Source organism: Coturnix japonica, chromosome 22, assembly GCF_054131305.1.
Source record: "Coturnix japonica strain WE chromosome 22, WE-NBRP24, whole genome shotgun sequence".
Classification (NCBI taxonomy): domain Eukaryota; kingdom Metazoa; phylum Chordata; class Aves; order Galliformes; family Phasianidae; genus Coturnix; species Coturnix japonica.
Window position 1 is genome coordinate 6108625 of NC_140684.1, and position 20113 is coordinate 6128737.

Below are 20113 nucleotides of genomic sequence, written 5' to 3' on the forward strand. Positions count from 1 at the left end.
TTCTGATCGGGCTCACGCAGCCAGAGCTCGGCGCCTTCCAGGGATGAGCTGCCTCCCCTGCTGTGGGTGAGGGCTGCGGTGTGGGGCATGGGTCTGCATCCACCTGGGGTGCTGGAGCAGGTGCAGGCTCCCAGTTGCCCAACAAGGTGATGGGCTTTGCTCCTTCAGGTCTTGGGTTGCCCGACAGAGAGAGGGTCTTTATCGTGCTGCTTGCCCATCTTGCGTGGAGGTGGCTGAGCTACCCTTTCCATCCCATCTCTGAGTCTCCATTAGGGCACGGGCAGCCTTCTTGAGGGCTCCCTCTGCTCTTTGGCCCCCCCGCCCTGCCCTTGGCAAGGGGATTGGCTGCTTTCTCAGCACAGAGCTTTGTGCTGACCCAGTGTTGTGTACCCAAGTGCTGGTGGTCCGGGAGAAGTTGAGCTTCCCTGGAGCTGCAGGGAACCAGCTCTGCTCTTGGGCATGACCTGGGACTTGCAATGTTTTCCCCAGAGTTAGGAAAGTAAGAGGGAAGCACTCGGTTAGAGTTTCAGCTCTCTATTGACAGAAGCATGCTGCCTCGCCTGGGGCTGCTCAGTAACCAGGTAGAATCACCAAGTCTGGGGGTTTGGATAGGAACGGCTTCAAAGGAGCTCAGAAGTAAAACATGGGTCAGAGCAGCAGGCGCGCTGGAGGAAGCCAAGGTTTGTGGGCAGGGTGAGCTCAGAAGCAGGGAGAGAATGCAAAGAGCACACACAGATGCCAAGTTGCAGAACTCTGAGCAGGGGCTTGCTGTGCTGTTGCATGTGTGCTCTATACCTTCTGGCAGTAGGATGTGCCACCAGGTCCCCTTAGCAGGCTCTGTTCCTTCAGCATGGCTAATAGAGAAGTTTTTGGGGTTGTACTGAGACCACCTCCCAGCACCTTGATGCTGTGAGTCAGAAAAGAGGCATAAAACAAAAAACCTCCTAAAGCATAGGAGCACCCTGCAAAGATGCCACAAATGTGCAAATGCTTCTGGAAAAAAACAGGCCCCATACCCACCTGGCAGCCCACCAGGAGCAAAAGGCCTGGCCCAGAACTTGCATCAAAGTGCAGCTCATCCGGGGCCAGCAATGCTGCCAGAATGATGGCCTGGGCTCGGGGCCAGCAGGGCAGCTTGTCAAGCCTCCACCAGAGCTGAGGGCCCAGGCTGCTGGGGCTCTACATCCCGAGGCCTCTGCTCGTGCTGCGTTCACCATGTTGGTGATTGCTGGTTCTTAGTTAAGTGAGAGAGCTGGGGGACTTTGAGAACGTCTAAACTCAGCCCAGCTGTGGCAGTTGGTTTATTGCTTTCAGCTGGTACTTGAACCCAGGTCCTGGTCTTGGAGTCTTTCCCAGGTTTAATCCCCGGAGCTTTCTCTGCAGCTGTATGACACTGCGCTGACCCCGAATGAGGATAGGAAAATAGAAACGGTGCCAAGCCAGAGTCTCTTTTTCATTTGGAGTCTGGCTGTCTGCCCATGACCAGGGTTACATAATGGGAAACATAGCTGGGGCTCTGGAGAGCCCGCGTTTCACCACGCTGCCCAGACCTTCGCATTCTGATGCTATATATCTTCCTAATTGTAGCTCGGATGCATTTATCACACTGCTGGATTTGAATCCATACAATAAAAAAAAAAAAACACACACACCAAATTCCTCCACTCGCTGCTTTCCCTGTTGGACAGACGGAGGGAAAGGTGCGAGGGGTGAGAGCTGCACGCAGCACGGAGCCACGTGGGCTTTGCGGGGCAGGAAGGGAATCTTGGAAGGCTCCATCTGTGGGTCTGTGTCCTGGCAGGGATGTGGGGATGGAGCTGGCTCTGGGCAGGCATCCCCTCCCAAGCTGGGCATCAGCAGCCAAGTGAGAAGATCTTTCCCCAAAGGCTGTCCTCGCTCTATCATGTGAGCCCAAGTGATCACACCCAGGTGTGGCTTGAAGGATGTGTTGAGAGTTGTTTTTAGAAGACCAAAATTGAGATCTTGAGCGTATTTTGAGAAGCAGAGCTGTTCATTCCTCACTACCTCTCTGGTAGAGGAGGGACTCAGCAAGTTTTACATGGTTCCTCTTTTCTTTGGGTTTTCCAGGATGGGAGCTGAACCCAACTGTGGGCATCTCTGCCTCGGGGATGGTTGCTCCAAACCAGGCTACATGAATGGAGGTGTTCCCAGGTCTTCTGACTGCTCACAGCTCTCGTTTCAGTGTCTTAAAACACACGTGACTCATGGCAAACATTGCACTGAGTCTGGAACAGGAGGTGTTGGAGCAGTGTGTGCTGTAGCCCTCGGCTGGTAGCATCTCTCAGACTGGCTGTCCCCAGGAGAGCCTTGCAGGGATGGGCTGAGAGCAAAGCCATGGGGAGCAGGACATTTCCTAAGGCAGAGATGAATGGAAGGTGAGCCTCCAGGGAGCTGCTGCTGTTGGGGTGAATGTGTCTCCTTTTGGGGCGTATGGTTGAGGAGTTAGGCAAAGAAAGCTTCTCCGTGCTTTGTTTTATTGCTGCAGTGAATCTATTGCTTAAAGCAATGCAAAGATCGATAGGGAAGCCAGTGGCTGGGCAGACTTATCTGCCACTGGGCTGACCTTGGAGAATCTGCTCTCCTTCCACATACAGCGAAGGGCCTCTCAGTTTGCAGAGACTGTCTGCAAGCATTTAAAAATGGTTAATTTAAACCAAGTATTAAATTGAATCCAAAAGCTCTGAGCGCATTCTAGAGCTTACCTTCCCTGAGAGATCTGCCAGATCTCTCTCATCACATCGGTCTTGCGGAGAAGCGTCACTGAGATGGCAGCTCCCACTGGGAGGGATGGACGGAGGCTTGGGCAGGGGTGTCAAGACCTTGCTGGAGTTTACTGGAGTCTAAATGGAAAGTCCCTTTTGCAGATTTCAGCCTTGATAGTAATGCTGTCCACCAGAATTTCCCCATCAAAGTGAGGATTTGGAGGTGTCTCGGGACTGTAAAGCTGGCTGAGAGTGAAGGTAGAGTTGGTTGGATTGGGAACCAAAGAGATGGGCTGTGTGTTAGCACAGGGGCTGGGAGGAGTATGGTGGCACCTGGGTGACCAGAGGGACCACATGTAGGGCAGAGCAGGGAAAAATCAGTGATGCCAAGGGGCAGAGTGATTGGAAAGGTGTCCTGCTCTGACCCCAAGGTTGTCCCCACCGAGCAGGGCAAGCTTGGTGAGTGCTTTTGGGAAGGGCTCCCATCTCAGCTCCCTTTTTGTTCCTTGCCTTGAACCTGGCTCGCCAGGATGGGAAGGAGGGAAGCTGGGAGCAGGATGTGGGCCGTGTGTGGTGCTGGGGGGCTCCTGGCAGCGGGTGCATGGCCCCTCATCTCCCAGCCCACACCGTTTGCCATCTGCACGGCAGCGCGGGCCTCGGGAACACAATGCAGGGCTTCTTTTGCTCCTCTCTTTCCGGGTTTGTTCTGCAGCTGTGGAGTTTGACTGTTAGTGTTTAAACAAGCTGGTATTACACAGGAAATGGCCACCTCCACAGGCCCCCGCAGGCTTGTAACATGGGGTCATTGTACTTGATATTAATCACCAGGCAGCCCGCTCCCCCAGCCAAGATGGTGGCGGGTGTGAGGGCCCCACTTTGGGCTCTGGGCCTCGCTGTGCATCTCCACGTTCCCCCCACGGCCCTATGGGCATCATCCTAAGTGGGAGCTGTCCCCATTGGAGCCCTGGCCACACATCTCAGCCTGCACTTGTGCATGGCCGGGCCACGTCCCGTCAGCGTGCAGCTGGGCTGCGCTCTCACTGACAGCTACATTAAACCTGGAATCCTGAGGCAATAAAAAAGAAATTAACTCTTTTCTTTTTTTTTTTTTTCCCCTTCTTTCTTTCTTTTTTTCCCCCCCTCCCATCCTGGTGGAATAAGCAAATGGAAACGTGTCTGTGGGGAAGTGAACGAACCCCCTCGTTCTGAAGGAAGACCTCGCGCTCACCCCCTCCTCGCTTCCTCACTTAAAAGCTCTGGGATCTGCAGGGCTGGGCTCGGAGTCAGAAAACATTCAGCCGTGGCCTCAACGTGTTGGGAAGGGGCACTGGGGAGAGGGCTTTGGCCAACGAGAGCAGGGGAACCGCTGGGACCCCTCCTCAAGGGGTGGTGCTGCCCAACAGAGGGGGGAAATGAACCAAAGGGAGAGGCAGCAAATGGTCAGAGCTGCAGAAATGCTGCGGTGTGTGCTGGCTGCTGTAGGGCTGCTTGGGGTTGTGTTGTAGCGGGAGCTCGCTGCCCACACTAGCAGAAGTGTGGTTGCACTGAAGGAAGCCCAGGGTGGAAACCTAACGCATCCAGCACAAATGACAGATGTGGTCAAGCACCGTGAAGCTGTAGGGAGCTGAAGATGAAGGGGATAAAGTGACAGGGAATGCTTGCCTAGGGTCCATGCGCTGGGGAACTGCGGGATGCTGGTGGTGTCAGCTCATGGGATGAGCAGTGAACCCTGAGGAGGGAGATGGCCCCTGTGTGATGCATTCCTTTCTTCTCTATCCTTGCCCTGTGCACCTGGGAGCAGCCCGTGCATCACTGCAGCTCATGCATCACTGCAGCTCATGCATCACTGCAGCTCATGCATTGCTGCAGCTCATGCATTGCTGCAGCCCCTGCTGTGTGCCCCAACCCTGCGATGTGACCGGGTGCATGCAGCTCAGCCTGGCTGCCAGCAGGGCACTGGGGGAGGGCTGAGCCTCCCAAGCCCTGCGCATCTCCCATGGGCAGAGCTCGCCTTGGAGGTGGCCCAGAGCAGCCCTATCACATCCGGTGCTTGTCTCTGCAGCCCGGGCCGGAGGATAAACTATCAGGGCTGTGGGGCAGTGGATCATTCCTCTTATTATTTTCTTCTTTTGCAGATAGGGGTCGTGGAAAGTTCAGTTCCTTTTAACCCTCGCAGCTCTGTTTATTTTCCAGCTGGTAGCACAAACGCAACGTTTCCCATTACATCACAAAGGGCCTCGGACAGATCCCTCCGAAAAAAAAAAAAAAAGAAAAAAAAACGTGTTGCAACTGTTTATTTTTTTCCATATTTAAACATTTCTGACAGCCAGACCTGGCCGAGCCAAGCGATGGAGCTTTGTGAATGAACCCAGCTCCTGGTGTCTGTGTGCATAGGGCTTTGAAGGACCTCTTCTCCTCTGCAATGTGCTGGCTGGGGCTGGCTCAGGGACGTGGGCGACTCTGCGTTACATGTGTGCTGATTACGTGCCGGGCTTTGATTAATGGCTGCTCATTCTGCCTGGCTCCCAGGACGCTCTTGAAAACAAGATGTTTCATTTCAGTGTGCTTTCCTGGTACATTGATTCCCGTAAATAACCGAGCGCAGACTCTGTCCACCTGGAGCAGTTCAAAGAGCAGGGGGCCTCCCTCCAGCCCTTGGTCACTGCTGCACCCCGGGTGATGCTGGCTGCTCTGTGCTTCTTGGTGCTGCCCCACCTTCCTCTGTTCTTCCGAGCTCATAGGCTGAAAGAACCCTCCAGAAGTGATTCTAGAATGGGGGTGAGCAGCGCTGTATGGCAGTGCAGTTGGCACGGTTCAGACCATGGGGTTGTGTGATGAGGATGCTCTTTGAGGGGGCTGCCCATGGCCTCAGTGCCACCAAGGAAGGTGAGAATGTACAGGGGCAGCTCTGCAAGCTGCTCTCAAACACTGAAATTGTGGCCAGGGGCAAAGCACGAGTTAACACCTCAGGGCTGAGGTTGAGCTGCAAACTTTCTCAGCTTTAGAGTGTGGCTGCAGCACGTGCTGGCAGCAAATACCAGCCTCCAGTTCTGCCTTTGCCCCCGCAGTAAGATGAGTTTGTCTTCCCAGCAGGCTTGGAAATAGAGCAGCGAGCAGCATTTCTCCCAGCTGGAACAGGCTGGGCTCCCTGGGGCTGCTGGGGAACTGCTTCCCGCGTGCAGCGTGGGGCAGAGCAGCGGGAAGGGCCGAGCCGTTCCCATGCGGGGAGCAGGAAGGGGCTGTTTGAGGGCTGAGAGCTCTCCTGGGGTGGGTGCCAGTGCAGCTGTGTCCGGAGCCCTCCCCGTGGGGCACGGCTGCGGCAGCGCGGTGCGGGGTGGTGTGCGTTGCCTCGTCTCACCTCTCTGGTATTCGCCGCAGCGTCGCAAGGCAACTCCCAATGCATTCCAGCCCCGAATTGCTCACGTCTCTCCTCGTTCTCCCAGGGTCTCAGTAGATGTGTGGGCGACGCTGGCTGACTTCTGTAACATACTGACCGCAGTGAATCAGTCGGAGGTGCCCTTGTACAAGGACCCAGATGACGACCTTGCCCTGCTTAGCCTGGAAGAAGATCGGCTGCTCTCGGGCTTCGTTCCCCTGCTGGTCGCCCCCCAGGAGCCCTGCTACGTGGAGAGGACCTCGGACAAGGTCAGCAGTAGGCCAAACATCCCCCCTCGATTCCTCCAGACTTTTATTCTTGGGAAGTTTTCTGTGCAAACGGAACACGATTAAGTCATTGAGAAGGGTGTTAAGGGAAAATATCGACCTTTCAGCCGCTGACATCCAGCTCTGTGTCATGAAAACCCCTCTCGACTTCCTCTGGTGTGTGTGTGCTCGCTGGCATGTTGTATATACGATCATTTCCTCACTTGTTTAAATAGTGCAGCTTGTGTTGGCAGTGCTCTCAGTGCACTCCAAATGGTTTGCATCATGCTTAAAGCACCCTCCCCCTCCCCCCAGCCACAAAACTCTGCCTTAGGAAAGCAGCCAGGACTTTTTTCCTTCTCTAAAGAGGAGAGTGATAAATAGGTGACTAGAGAGAAGCAGACACCATGTGTTAACGTACAAAAGGCTTTTAGGAATATGAAGCATTCCCCACTGCCCGCTCTCTATTTTCCTTTCTTTGCTCTAGGAGCCCATTCTAGCCTGAACTTTCCTTCGGCTGTTTGTTTTTAGAATAATGAAATCAGTTCCCTTGTTGATGTGGGGTTTGGGGTCTGCTCTCTGCCACCACCTGGCCAGGAGGGACCTGGGGGCTGATACCGTGCATGAACCTGGGAGGAGGAGGGGGGGGACACGAAGGAGGCACAATGGCATTTGTTTTGCACGCCCTTGGAGGCACAGCAGGATGAGAGTGGCTCTCAACAGTTTCCTGCTCATAGGCAGAACTGCAGCAGCAGAAGTGTTGCTGTGCCACTTCCCTGGGCTGCTGGTGCTTGTAGGAGGAGGTGAAGCAGGGTGCAGGGCTGGTGGGAGCCTGCTGGTGACGGTGGCAGTGCGTGCTCCCATGTGCCACATCTTGATGTTTTCCTGAAATGACCGTGAGAAATTGAGGACCTTTGTCACAGGGGGACCCAGGAGGTGCAATTTTCTCTTTCACTTCTCTGTCTGCTCTGCCCGTGATCACAGCGCTGCCCACAACCCCACTAAAACTGAAAGCCTTCCACTTTTGGGGAAGCATTTTTAGTCTTAGGAAGTCACTGGCAAAAAGGATTTTCAAGTCTCGTATTTGGAGAGGTCAAATAGCAACCACATCTCTGCCCTAAGGAAGCATGTCCTTAGCATCGTGTGTGGGGTCGGTCCCATTACCCCTCTCCCTGTGCATGGGCTCCTTCCTCCACTCAATGGGTCTGGGCTGTGCCCCATGACTTGTAGGGGGAAGCTGTTATTCCCTAAGGTCTGACTGCTGTAACCACACAGCAGTTCATTCAGAGTGCCATCTACCTGCCCTGCCAAGCACTTGCGCTCACGTGCTTGGAGAAGGAGAAGCATCTCTGTGCTCCTGCTGCATTTGAGCTGCAGAGCTGAGATTTGTCACTGTCTTGAGTCCCTTTAATTCTAACACCCCATAAAGAAATTGTGCAACAACATTGGTAGGAGCTGGTGTCCATCCCAGTGCAGCAACAGGCACCCAGCCATGCAGGGTGTGCTGGGACCGGATCGGTTCCATTGAGAGGGTTGCACATCCCAGAAAGGAGCCAGGCTTGGGTTTTTTGGTTTTTTTTTGCTTCCTCAGTGGGTTTGGTTTGGTTTGAAAGTAACTGACATTAGAACAGGGATCCCACCCAGCACAATGGGGTGTTGGCTGGAGTTTGTGTTCCTGTGCTGTGCTGCCTGCTGGGTCCCTCTGCCTCAGCACCAGCACATCACACCTGAGTGGCTTCCTTTCACCCAGCAGTGCTAACTGCTAACTTGCCTGTGCTGAACAAAAGCATCGGGTGCTGCAGGGGCTCTTCTTGATCCAACGTGAAGCAGCGGGTGTGTGTATTCCCTTTGAATAGGGGTGGGGGAACAGGTGAGGCAAAGCAGAGAACCCATCAGCCTGACTTCCAGGAAGGAGCTGAAAAGAACTGGGGTATTTCAGTCTAGAGAAAATTCAGAGAAAATGCAGCTTTCAGCTGGAGAAAAGGCTGTTGTGGGAAGGAGGAGAACAAGCTGTCCTCCAGCTCCGTGCTGAACAGCACAGGAAGGAATGGGCATAAATTGCAGCAAAATAGATGAAGATTAGGCTTGAGGAAAGGCTTCATTCCTTAGGGTAGTTAAGCACTTGAAAGTAGGCTCCTGTACGATGTTGTAGAATCTCTTCAGCATTAAGAGACTTCTAAAAGCAGGCTGGGTGGCTCTTCTCTTATAGCTTGGGTGGAGGTGAACTGCCTTGGCAGCAGAGTGACCTCTTTGAACCTTCCTAGCCCATTTGATGTGATTTGGTAATGCTGCAGAAAGGGACTGGAGTGGCTGCGGTCGGGTAATGACAGCACTGTGTTGCACTTTCCTACACTTCAGGACCCCGGTTCAACTTAGAGGATCCATGAATGCAGTCCTCAGTCTCCCACTCTGCTCCCTGCCCTCTCAGTGTGCACAGTGCAGGCAAATCTCACTCCACAGTGGTCCAGTCGTGTTGCAGAAAGTTTCTTGTTTGTGTGCTTTGGTTGGTTCCTGATTGACCAAGCTGCAGGCAGGTGAGAAATGGTATTTCTTTGCAGCAAGAGCTCTCTTTTTGGTGCCGATTTTACATTGCTGGTTAGCAAGAGTTATTTTTCTGCACCTGGTTGCATTTGTGTTCTCAGGTTTGGTCTGGTTTCCAAGCTATGTTCACAACAGGTCTTTGCCAGAGAGGCAGACAATGTTCTGCTCTTTGTGTTGCACCCTGTCAATGTGCTGGGAGCTGGGAGGAGAATTGTGGTGTACTGGAGTGGCTCTGGGAAGCTGCTGTGACGCTTCTCCTATCACCTGCATGGCTAGGAAGAGACTGGCCCCTCTTTGCACCAATCTCACCTTGCTTACTAATACTTTTGCACTGCAGTTTCTCAATGAATTTGGGAAGACTCAGGGGAAGGGAATCTGTTCAAAACCAAGAGTGGAGAGTATTGGGTTTAAAATGGTGTGAGGTTATTGGCTCCACCAAGAGGATGGTTGTTTTGTAAGCTGTAAAGGACAAAACACTGTGCTTCCCACTTCTTTTTGTTTTCCGTGACCCATTTAGCAGATGGAGTGCACAATTCAGCCAGAGTTTCTCAGCAAGTTTTTGAGCATTTGGCCTGGCTCTTATTTTGAGTGAAAATGTTCTGACTCCGTTCGTTGCCATGAAGCTGTGCGTTAGGATTCCTGCTGGAGCCAGTGTGATACTTAGTGCTTCCCGTCGTCTCCTGCACTGTCATTGAGGCTGTAACCAACAAAAGCTGTCTCCGGGGTGAATATAACTTGGTGATGTTTTCCTGGGCGTATGTTGGGCAGATATCCATTGCAGCTTGTGTGATGGAACACCACCGAACGTACCAGTCAACAGCAAACTATGCAGCCTGGTGCCTGGGCTGTCAGACTGCGTCTGCAGCCTTCACAGCCGAAGGAAACGCTGCCAGGAATGGGAGCCCATGGTAAAAGGCCTCAAACTCACCCAGCATCGTGCTCTGCAAGAGCACGTGGCTGAGCTGGGCTGCAGGAAGAGGGGAGGTGATGGCTGTGGTGTGTCTTGAGCTGCGAGTGGGTCTGCTCTGGGTGCATTCATGGGGCACATCCTGGATTCCTCTGCTCCTCATCCTGGTGTCTGGGGAGCATCTTGCTATGTAGTGTCCCCATAGAGCTGGTGGCAGGGCTGCAGGAAGGCTGTGCAGTAGGGAGGTCTTCAGTAGCAACATTCGTTGTCTGCATCCCTTCAAGTTCCTCCTGGGCTCAGCATCCCCCATTGAAAGCTGCCCTGCTCAGAGGCAGTTCTGCCCCATTCCCCAAGCAGGGAGACACGGGGGAGAAAGCGTTAATGTCCCTTCCCACAATAAACCTCCCTGCATGGGGGGTCCTGAAATCCGAGCCTCTCCCTCCTCCCCCAGCCCTGACACACGTTAATAAAAGGTTTTTAAACGCCAATAAAAAGGCAGCAGCCCCAGCTCACCAGGTCCGGGGCCCAGGGTCCTTGGGAAGGCACTTCACAAATGTGTTTTTTGCATTTTCAGGCTTTTGGCTGGTGAATAAGATTGAGGAGAAATACTCCTTCCCCTGATAACAATACAGTGAGACGCAGGATCAGCAGTGTGTGGATTAAAACCAGACGGTGCATGATTAATACGTATGCTTATAGGGCTAGTCACTGTGGTTCCCTCCTCTGAAACAGCGAGGCACTTTTCTTTCCCCCTCATGTGCATGCTCATGTGTGCAGTGGACTGTCTCAGATACTCACCACTCAGCTCGTCTGAGCCCTGCCTCATCTCTCCAGGCAAACTAAAGCCCTGAGCTGGGAGGCTCTGAGAAATTATGAGCAATATTCTGTATTGTGCTGTGCCAGCCCTGGAAATCAGGTCCTGCACGGCTTCTCTGAGCTTTGCACGCTCGGTGTGGTTCTTGTTTCACGAGCTCTTGCTTCCTGCTGTTTGCACCACTCACCTGTCCATGCAGGGTGCCTCTTCACAGCACACAGATCTCCTTCCTCTGCATTCTCCATATGAAGGATGGTTCACGTTCTATACCTTCTCTCTATCAAGCTCTAGATTTGGTGACCTACTAGGTTGTGGGTGAGCTATTTTGGATCCTTTAATTATAGGCTCTGGTTAAAATTAGTCCCTTCTTGTTACTCACTTAACGTATTTACAGCATTTCAGTCTTCTAGAGGCTTTTAAGATCTCTCTTGGCAATGTGTAGTAGTGTGTGTGATGCTTCTTGGATAGGGAGCGTCGGGTTTAAAGGTCCAGAAGGAACAGTGATCAGAGTGGCTGGGCTCTGCCATGCCTCCACAAACCCAAGGTTTTATCCTTTCCAAGGCTGGATGCCACATCAGAGCGGTGGCCCTACAGTGATTTGGGGAGGACATCTTGCAAGGCAGGGGAAAGGTAGTGAGATCAGGAGTTAGAGAGCACAGACTCTTCATAAGCACAGAGAAAACCCCAGTGAGGGAATGTAACTGTTTTCTCAGCATCCTTTCCATATTCCCATTCCATAACCTTTGAGCTTCTCCCCTCCAGCTGGCAGGAGAATGCTTTCAGCCCATGAGAGTGAGAGCTTCCAGCTCAGAGCTTGGTCCAGAGAGGAAAAGGGAAACTGTGAGCAGAGACCGGAGCCCCAAGCGGGAGAGTCCAAGGAGGAGTCATCCTTGAAAAACTCCTTCCATCCCTGTCTGCCTTTCCAAACAGGCATCTCTGCCACCAACAGTGGGCAATGGGCAGGAGCTGCTGGGGTCAGAGATGGGCTCCATCCCAACCTCAACCTTCCCTGCTGCGTGCTGTCCTGAGGACTGCTGCTGCTCTCTTGGAGGCTGTGCAGGGCACGTTGTGGTCACTCAGCCTTTGGGCTTGGCTGGCAGTCGCTACTAAGGCAAGTAAAAGGTTTTGAGCTTATTTTTAAAGCTGTCTTTCTGCAGCTGAAGGTGAAGGGAACTCATTGCAAACAAGCACTCGTACAGCGTGAGGACACTGAATACAGCCCTGGAGAAATCTGCAATGTGGAATAATAGTTCAGTCTCTTAAAGGAGGAGGATGGAGGGGGGGGGGGGGTTAAAAAAAAAAAAAGCTGCAATAAATCTAGTGAGTGGAATCTGAGGGAAATGATCCCATCTGGAAAACTCCAGCGCTGGTGCTGCTGAAGGCTTAAGGAGCGATGCAGATCGCAAAAAGCAAACCCCGCAGTCTGAGGATGACAGCCTCCTTAATTGATGTCCATTGCAACTGGTACTCTGCCAGTTTACGTTGGCCCCATTCCAGCGTGCTGTAATTTTGGGGCCAGGTGTGAAGCGTTTTCTGTTCCATCTTGTTCCCAAGCACCTACAGAAGCCTCACACATCTCACTCGAGGCTGCAGCCCTGTAGGAAACAGCTGTACAGGTATAGGTGAAAGGAAATGTCACAGCTGGGCTTGCACTACTCCCCTGTGCTGTGCCTGGGGCTGCGCTGGGGAGGGCGAGCGGGGAGGTGGCCGCTGTCACCCGCACACCTGCCTGTCTGTCAGCAAGTTGCTTTGAACACCCTGAGCTGCTGGGAGGGATGAGGGGGTCCGAAGCTCCTGCTTAAAGAGGAGCACGGGGTGTGTGTGTCAGATCTGGAAGTGGGGGTGCGGGGGGATTGCCCCAGGGGGGGCTGCCAGGAGGTGGCACATCCGTGTGACTGCTCCTATAGGATCGTGTGCTGACAGCACTGAGGCTCTTTCCAGAGGCTGAGTGGCACAGTTTGAGAGCCCATAGTCTGTGCTTTCTATCTGGTGGCAAATTGTTCTCTTTGGAGATGGGGAGAGCAGGAGCCAGTGTCTAATCTGTGACTTTGATCAGTGCAGGTTTTCTTTGTCCAGGTTGAGCCTATTGTTAAGCCCAAGCAAGCTTCCCCGCCAGGACTGCCCTCCTGTTAACCCTGACATTTTAAGACCTCTGTTGACCAGATATGAATCCACACCATATCCTGCACGCCGCGGTCTCTGAGGCTCCTCTCCTCCTCCTGTCCCAGCCGTGTGCAGTGCTGGGGGCAGCGAGCTGCTTGCTGGGACCCCAACCTGTGATCCAGGGCCAAGGGCAGATGCTGCCAGCCCTGCTGCTCGGGGATGGGGCTCTTTGGCCATCGTGTCACCTCGGGGGGAGTCACACAGTTGGGTGTGAGCCATGCACGCGTACCAACATGTGTGCGGTCCCTCCGCCAGCACTGCTCCCTTTGGCTGTGGTGTCAGCAGAAGGCTTTTTTCAAGTGTTTTCTGGAAGTGTGATGCGATCTTCAGCTCAAGGCGCAGACTGACAGAATAAATCAGCCTTGTCCCATGCCTGCCTTCAGTCTGTGCTGGAGCTTTCTGTGCAGATCAGATGACGCTGGTTGTTGAACATCCTTGGCTTTCGTCGTCCTCAGGCCAGGTTTATGTAATGAGATGGAAAACTTGTGTTCAGTCCTTTATCCTCAGAGCTGCCTCTGGAGGTTTGGTGTGAGCTCCTGGGACACGGGAAATGTCCTGTTGATGAAACTGGCTGAGGTTGTGCTCCCAAAGCCAGCATCAATCGGTGAAGTGAGCCCAGAGAAGAGTGAGAATGGGAAGAGCTGTGTTTGCTTTGGGTCCTTTAGCAGGTAACGGCATCACTTCAGCCACACGGGCACCTATGTGGCATAAAACCATGGCTAGAAAGGGCATCAGGCTCAGCAATGCATGGCCCCAGCCATGAAAAAGGTATCCACCGTGGCTGCAGTGTATTCAGAATGACATATTAGAATTCAGACCTCTTGGAATTTGCTGATTAGTCTGTAAGTATATTGAAAGGCCTCATTAAAGTGCCATTAATGCTGGATCTCCTCCCAATGAGCCATCTCTTATTGCTGCCCAGAGAAACCTGGAGGAAATGGAGAGGCTGCTACGGCTGGCCAAGCAATTCCCTGGGCATGGAGCGTGGCTGCAGCTCAGGCGCTCTGTTGCGGTGCTGCAAGACTTAACATCGTGCTTCTGCTCTTGCAGGAGGACCTGGCTCTCTGGCTACCTCTGCCTTGTGCTTTGCTAGGATACTGGAAAAGCTATGGGTGCCCCATCCTTGGAGGTTCCCTGGGCAGGCTGGGTTGGGTGACAGCCATCCCACAGCTGGGGTTGGAACTGGATCGTCTCTAAGGTCCCTTCCAACCCAGCTGTTCCATGATTCTGTGAGCTGCTGCTCGGCTCTCAGTCACCCAGCTCAGCCCTCAGCCCATTGTAGCTTCATGGCACTGTCTCTGTTTTGTCTTTGACCAAGCAGAATGCTTCAAACTTCCCTGCTGAAGAAGGTGGTGGCTGCGATATCCACCAGCACAGCCATTGGAAGGACCTCAGGAAACCTGAAAAAAGCCCCAATTAATAACTCCTCATTGTTATCCTGAATAAGTAAGATCCGCATCCTGGGAAGTTTGCCAGAGCAGTAGACTGAGTGGAATGCAGGGAGTGGTCAGCCCAAATAACAGATGGGGATCTACTCTGTCTCTAAGGGAGACGGAAGGTGACCTCTGTCATTGAGCTCGGGGGCTGCCTGCCACCATTGCAGTGCGTTGTTTGGGGCTGTGCCTGGGTGAGGATGGAGAACACAACGCCCTTGGTGAGCTGCGACCATGTCCTGTCCTGCTGTCCCATCCCAAATCAGAACAAGGTATGACCGTGCTCTTATTTACTGTTTCTTTCCTTGCCATCATTGAAGCCCAAGCGCTTCCCAGGCATTAATGAACGTATCTCCACAACACGTTGCAGCATAAGGAAAAGCAATTTCCTCGTTCAGGATTGGCAACAGAGGTACACGAGGCTGAGGGACCGGGCCGGGTCCCACAGGAAGCCTCAGCTTCAGGATGAGAACAGGCCCCTGATACCCAGCACTTGGGGCCAGTGCTTCAACTCTGGGCCACCCCTGTCCCTTAGGATGAGAGGGAACGAAGGGAAGGGTCACGTGGAGCCTTTGGGTTCTTCCCACCCATAGGCAAGTAACCATAGGCAAGAAAGGTAAAAATGCTGGGTGTTTAATTCAGATTTATTTGTGAGAATCTGTATCACAAAGAGAGACAACAATAGCATCTATTTCTGGCCCTTTGGTTGGCTTTCTGATAAACATTCTCCAACTTTGGCTTGGGATAGATGGGTGCACATGCAAACAGATGAAGGTGTGCGCTGAGGTCTGACCTCATGCCTGGTTGCTCCATTGCTGGGCAATATAATGGATTCACGGTTTTGTTCTCTATTTATCTCCAGTGTAAATGATGCAGTGCATATGATAGAGCTCGTTGTTGTTGAAGGAATTAGATTTACGTGTGTGAAGGGAGAAGGTGGGGTTTGATGGTTGACATAGAGCTGCTCCAGGTGTGATTTTGATATAATATGAAGGAGGACATTGAGAACTATTTGTTGTTGTTGCTTTTGATGCCTTCAGCCCTTTTGTCCCTGATAGTGGAAGGTCGTTCAGCTGTCAGGGTGGCACCTTTAGGCTGTGTAAAGATACAGAGCTTGGCCTGGTGGATCCTTGTGTCCTATAAGGTTTAGAGTTGGGATCTGAGCATCTTTATGGTAGAATCTGAGCTCCTTCGGTGCTGCATGTGTGGAGATGGCGAAGCCACTCTTTGCTCCACATCTTTCTCTTTTCCATTTCCAGGATGAAAGCCACCAGATGGGAGGATGATTTGTTTAAATGAGTTATTTTATGTGTTGGGTTGTGTTTTTGGTGGGTTGGTTTTTTTGGTTTTTTTTTTGTCTTAAATGAAACATCTTGGACTGGTGAAATATGAGGAGAGGATTTGCTGGAACTTGGGCTAGACTTAGAGCATATGTCCTGGCAATGCATGGACACAGAGCCTCAATCTCGTGGTGGTGGAATCCCCGCTGCTGCTCTGGGTGACCACAGCAGGAGGGGACACCTGGCTCAGTGTCACCCTTGGGGATGCTCCATGTGCTCCCACATCCCTGGGGCAGAGCCTCCCTCCCCACATGCACCTCTCTCCCCTTCTGTAGCTCACTGGGCTCGTGTTCCCTCGGGCAGGATTCCCGCTTTTCAGCTCTTCCCAGCTTTCACCTCGGTTTCCCCCTTTTTAATAGGAATGCTTGGCCTCTTGCACTCGGGCTCGGGGAGGAGCAGCGTGTTTCTGCAGCTGGCCTGCTGCCAGATGTCATCACTTCAGGCAGTGCCACGCTGCACATCTTCAGCAGTTTGAAATGGAGAGACAGAGAGAGACAGATAAGATCAGCAGCTTTAGGTGATGGCATTGTTTCAAATAAACCATGCATGACCCAAAGCTTCCACTTCAAATGGGGAATGAAATTGCTTCATCCTTTGACAGCTTGCTCCATGAAAGAAATTTATCTTCACTTAATTGCTTTAGATCCCAAGAGGCTGTGTACAGTAATTTCTAGGAGATAATTATATCAAATTAAAAAAATATGTGACTATCCGACTGCTGAGCCTGGATGTGGTGGCCAGAGAGCAGCAATGGAAGAGGCACCGTGTCCTGCTCATAGGTTGGTACTCCCATTCCTTCTCATGGGACTGAGCTGGGCATCCTGATCCACATCTGATGGGGTTCCCTGCTCCCACCTCATTGCTGGAGATGGGCAGCTTGCTGGGCTCAGCCTGGCACTTCCTTTGGGTGTTCCTTCTGATAGTGGTACGGCGGTGCTGAGGAACAAGAAAGCTTGTTGATTTAAAAACATGTATATTTAGAAGCAGAGTGTAAACTTCCTGCCCAGGCAGGGGTTGGATTCTTCACTCTGTTTGAGTTTCCAGCTTTCATTTCCTTTGCCCTCATACTTAACATTGTGTATCTCCCAGAGTGTGCCCCAGACTAATCTCCTTAACCCACCCTCGCCCCGCATCTTTCTCTAGTTATTTGCAGGATGCAGTGCATCTCCTGCATGGCTGCTCCTGCGAGTCCCTCCATCCCCGTAGGGGTGACCTCACACCATGGCAAGCAGCAAACTCAAGCTGGTTGCTGCAATGTGGACAGCAGTTGCCATGTGTCAGCAGCAGACACTCTTCCATTGCTGGTTGGAAGCCTCTTTATGACTCAGGCATCACTTAGTAGCCAGTTCCAGGAGGGGCAAAGTGCTCCATCAGCCGAACCTTCTTCCATGCTTCCCTCTGGGCTTCATGGGACAGTTCCTGCCCTCCTCTGCTTTTACCCCCATAGGGACTAAGCTCATTCTCCGCAGCTCTAAGGCCACTTTGGTGTGAGATCCTGCGTGGGCTTTCTAATGGCTGTCGACAACCCAGGGGCAGGAGCGAGCTCCTCCCCAGCCCTGTGATGTGCAGGCTGGTTTTTGAAGTGCGGAGCTGCTTCAGCTGTTCCCAGGAAGTCTGCAGGGGAACTGTGTTTGTAGTGAGGAGGTGAAGTCCCTGTGTGTTTCTGGAGGGGATCTACTCAATGGGCTCTTTGATGTCACTGCAGTTTTTGGACTTACATCAAGTAAGTCTGAAAAAGAGAAAGAAATGCTTTGGCTTAGCCTGAAACATTTGCACCTGAGTGAGATGACCTGTGGCTGTCCTGTCCCAGTGGCTGGGGGATGGGGGGGATGTGGTGGAGGGTTCTGCTCCCAGGAGCTGCCCATGGTTTGGAATGGTGAGTCAGAACTGTAATTGGAAAAGTATCTCCTGCAGGCAGCCCCACTGCTGGTGACTTCCATCACCCCACACTGCAGCCTCTGGGGTGACTGTTCCCAGCTGTCCCTGCCTTCTGAGCCTTGTCCCTTAGTTCAGACCCCAGGGTTCTGCCATAGGACTCTTATGTTATCTCCGCCTGCAGGTCACACATCCTGATCCCGAGCTGCCCGCTGCTTGGACTGCATCTTTTTTTTGGATGAGATGTCCGGAGCTTGGCACATGGCACTGCTCAGAGGCATCCGCTGCTGTGACCTCTGCAGCCTGGATAGCCTTTGCCCTGCTGCGTCCTCGCTCTGGGAACAACCCGAGGCTGGTTTGAGGTTTGGCTCCCTTAGTCCCAAGCTCAGGGAGGGATTTTAGGGCAGCGATGTTTGGTGCAGGGAGCTCTGCCCCAGGGCATGCTGCCCCTTGGGCTAAAACCTTTTCCACTGTGGGATTTTTCTATGGTTTCCCATACAAGTTTTCTCAGCAGCAGCTTCTCCATCCCTGTCCTCTCTGCTTTGTTTGCATACTTCTTCACTTAACTCTTTTTTGTTGCCGCTAGTGAAGAACACATCACCTAAAGCCATTTGAAATGCACTCTCTGCTGCTAATAGTTTCAAAGGCTGACTGCCCTGACTGCCAGAACGAGGGGCCCCAGGGGACGGGCTGCAAAGGAGGTGGGCAGCCATGTGCAGGAATTGGCACCAGAGCATTCAAGAAGCTGAGAATGAGAGCAGCCCCCATCTGGCTCCGTGCTGCAGCTCAGCGCGATCGGCATTTTGTTTCAGAGGCCACGAGTGAATGAGTTAATGATGATCCCAGATGGCTTTGGAGTTTGCCTCTTGCCACCCCTTCCTGTTCCCTCAGGATCTCAGATGGTGGCGGAAGATGAAGTAAAATTCTACAGTTTGTTGTAAAGTTCATCCCTCTCCCCAAATCGTGCTGCAACTTGTGCACGCCGCGTTGGCAGCTTCAAGGGGATGCTACCTGGTAATTAATTAGTTGTCAAGAGACAGCCCAGAGGTTCCAACTCTTTACATCCTTGCTAATAGAAATTGCTCTGATTACATTTTCCCCCTTGGCTGGAGCGTTGCTCCATGGGCAGCTGGAGGAGCCTGAGCGTCCCACGCTGGGATTGGGAGCGTGCTGGCACATGCATGGGTGAGCATGACCCCAGGCTGAGCCCTGGCTTAGCTGCTAACACCGCACTGCTCTCCCTCTGCCTTCCTCTGGCCAGCCCTCCCCACCAGCCCCAGTTGTGTCTGACACCTCCAACAGCTTTGTGCTTTCTCTTGATTTAGCATCATTCACCATCCTTGGAGGTGTTAGGAACCACAGAGATGCGGCACTGATGGACATGGTCAGAGGACACTGTGACAGGTGGGGTGGAGTTGGACTTGGGGATCCGAGGGGTCTTTTCCAACATGAGTGGTTCTGTGAGTGGCCGTGGTGGTCATGGATTGATGGTTAAACTTGATCTTGGCAGACTTTTCCAACCTTGATAATACTGTGGTTTTGTGATTCGATGTGTGGCCATGGTGGTGTTGAGTTGGTGATCTCGATGGTCTTTTCCAACTGTAGTGGTTCTATAATTTTATGATCATTGCCACTGAACCTCATCACTTCAGCTGTGGGTAACAGTACAGTGGTAGGATCAGAGCTCTCTTGGTGCACTGCTTTGCCTCACTCCAATGGAGCTTGGGATGGAGCCGAGCTCCATGCATCTGGGACAGAGCCTGCTTACCCCAGGGTGGATAAATGCAGGGGGTGCAGCAGGCAGCATAGGCATGTGATGTGTGGCACAGCACAGCTCTTCCCTTGGCAAACACATGCTTGACAGAAGATCCTGTAGGCAGGAGGGCTGTGTTCACTGCTTCCCTGATCCCAGGAAGCCTCCCTCTATGTGCCATAAATCCAGCAGTGTGCTGGATGCTCTCACGCCCGCGGTGCCGTACCGTCCTTCTCACCCCCAGGGAGTGGGTTCCAACCCACCTGGTGCTTGCAGCCATGCGGTCCCTTCTCTTTGTGTTTAGTTAAGTGTGGGAGGACGCGATGCTTGAACTCTCAGAGCCTTTTGGCTGTTGTGTTCGCTGATATGGCCCTGTGAGCAGATGTGGCATTGCACAAGCACGGCCCTGGCCTTAAGAAAGGCAGCTAGGATTTCTGGTGTTGGAAGGAGCAGCCTGGAAAGGGCATCATCTCATGCCAAAGATGGAGACAAAGGCATTTGGGAGGCAGGAAGTGATGAAAGCAGAGGGCAAATTGCAGGGCACCCGGCACTGCGGATGGGTGGCAAAGCCCCAGGACAGCAGAAGGGATGGAGGTGACAAATGGGACAGGAAAGCACGGGGCTGCAGGGGGGCTGGATGTGCTGCAGGAAGGCTCAGGGGACAGCACTGCCATGGTGTCATGTACCAGCATGAGCCAGGAGGCTGTGTGCAGTCACAGTGCTTGAGCTGCGTTCCGTGCTGCTGGCTCCCACCCCACTTGGCTTTGCCAGCATCTGATCTGACTGTTTGTTTGCTTGCAGTGATTTCAGTTGTTTTCTATTTTAGCCCGTGACTCCCAGAGCCTGGGCTGGGGCAGGCAGGCACCGTTTGAAAGCCGCCACTTGGCGGCAACAACTGCTCGAGCCACAGAGCAGCACCCAT

General features: G+C 52.8%; 1 protein-coding gene and 1 long non-coding RNA gene across 7 annotated transcripts in view; one reads left to right on the plus strand and one right to left on the minus strand.

The window, feature by feature from the left end:
- SMG6 (SMG6 nonsense mediated mRNA decay factor) overlaps positions 1-20113 on the plus strand; it is an 89709-nt gene that overhangs the window by 46522 nt on the left and 23074 nt on the right. For 5 of the 6 annotated variants that reach the window (XR_014936519.1, XR_014936520.1, XM_015880518.3 and 2 more), the window contains one exon: positions 6167-6368. The exons of the other annotated variant lie outside the window; for it this stretch is intronic. Coding sequence is in view for 3 of the 5 variants with exons in the window: in XM_015880518.3 (XP_015736004.2) it covers positions 6167-6368 (202 nt within the window). In the remaining 2 variants the exon portion in view is untranslated. Of the gene's footprint in view, positions 1-6166; positions 6369-20113 lie in introns of those variants that run through there. 6 annotated transcript variants of the gene reach the window in all.
- Positions 5003-6075, minus strand: LOC107322478 (uncharacterized). The gene is made up of 2 exons (XR_001558959.3): positions 5340-6075; positions 5003-5258 (listed from the first exon to the last, which is right to left on the minus strand). It is a non-coding gene; the product is annotated as an uncharacterized LOC107322478 (long non-coding RNA).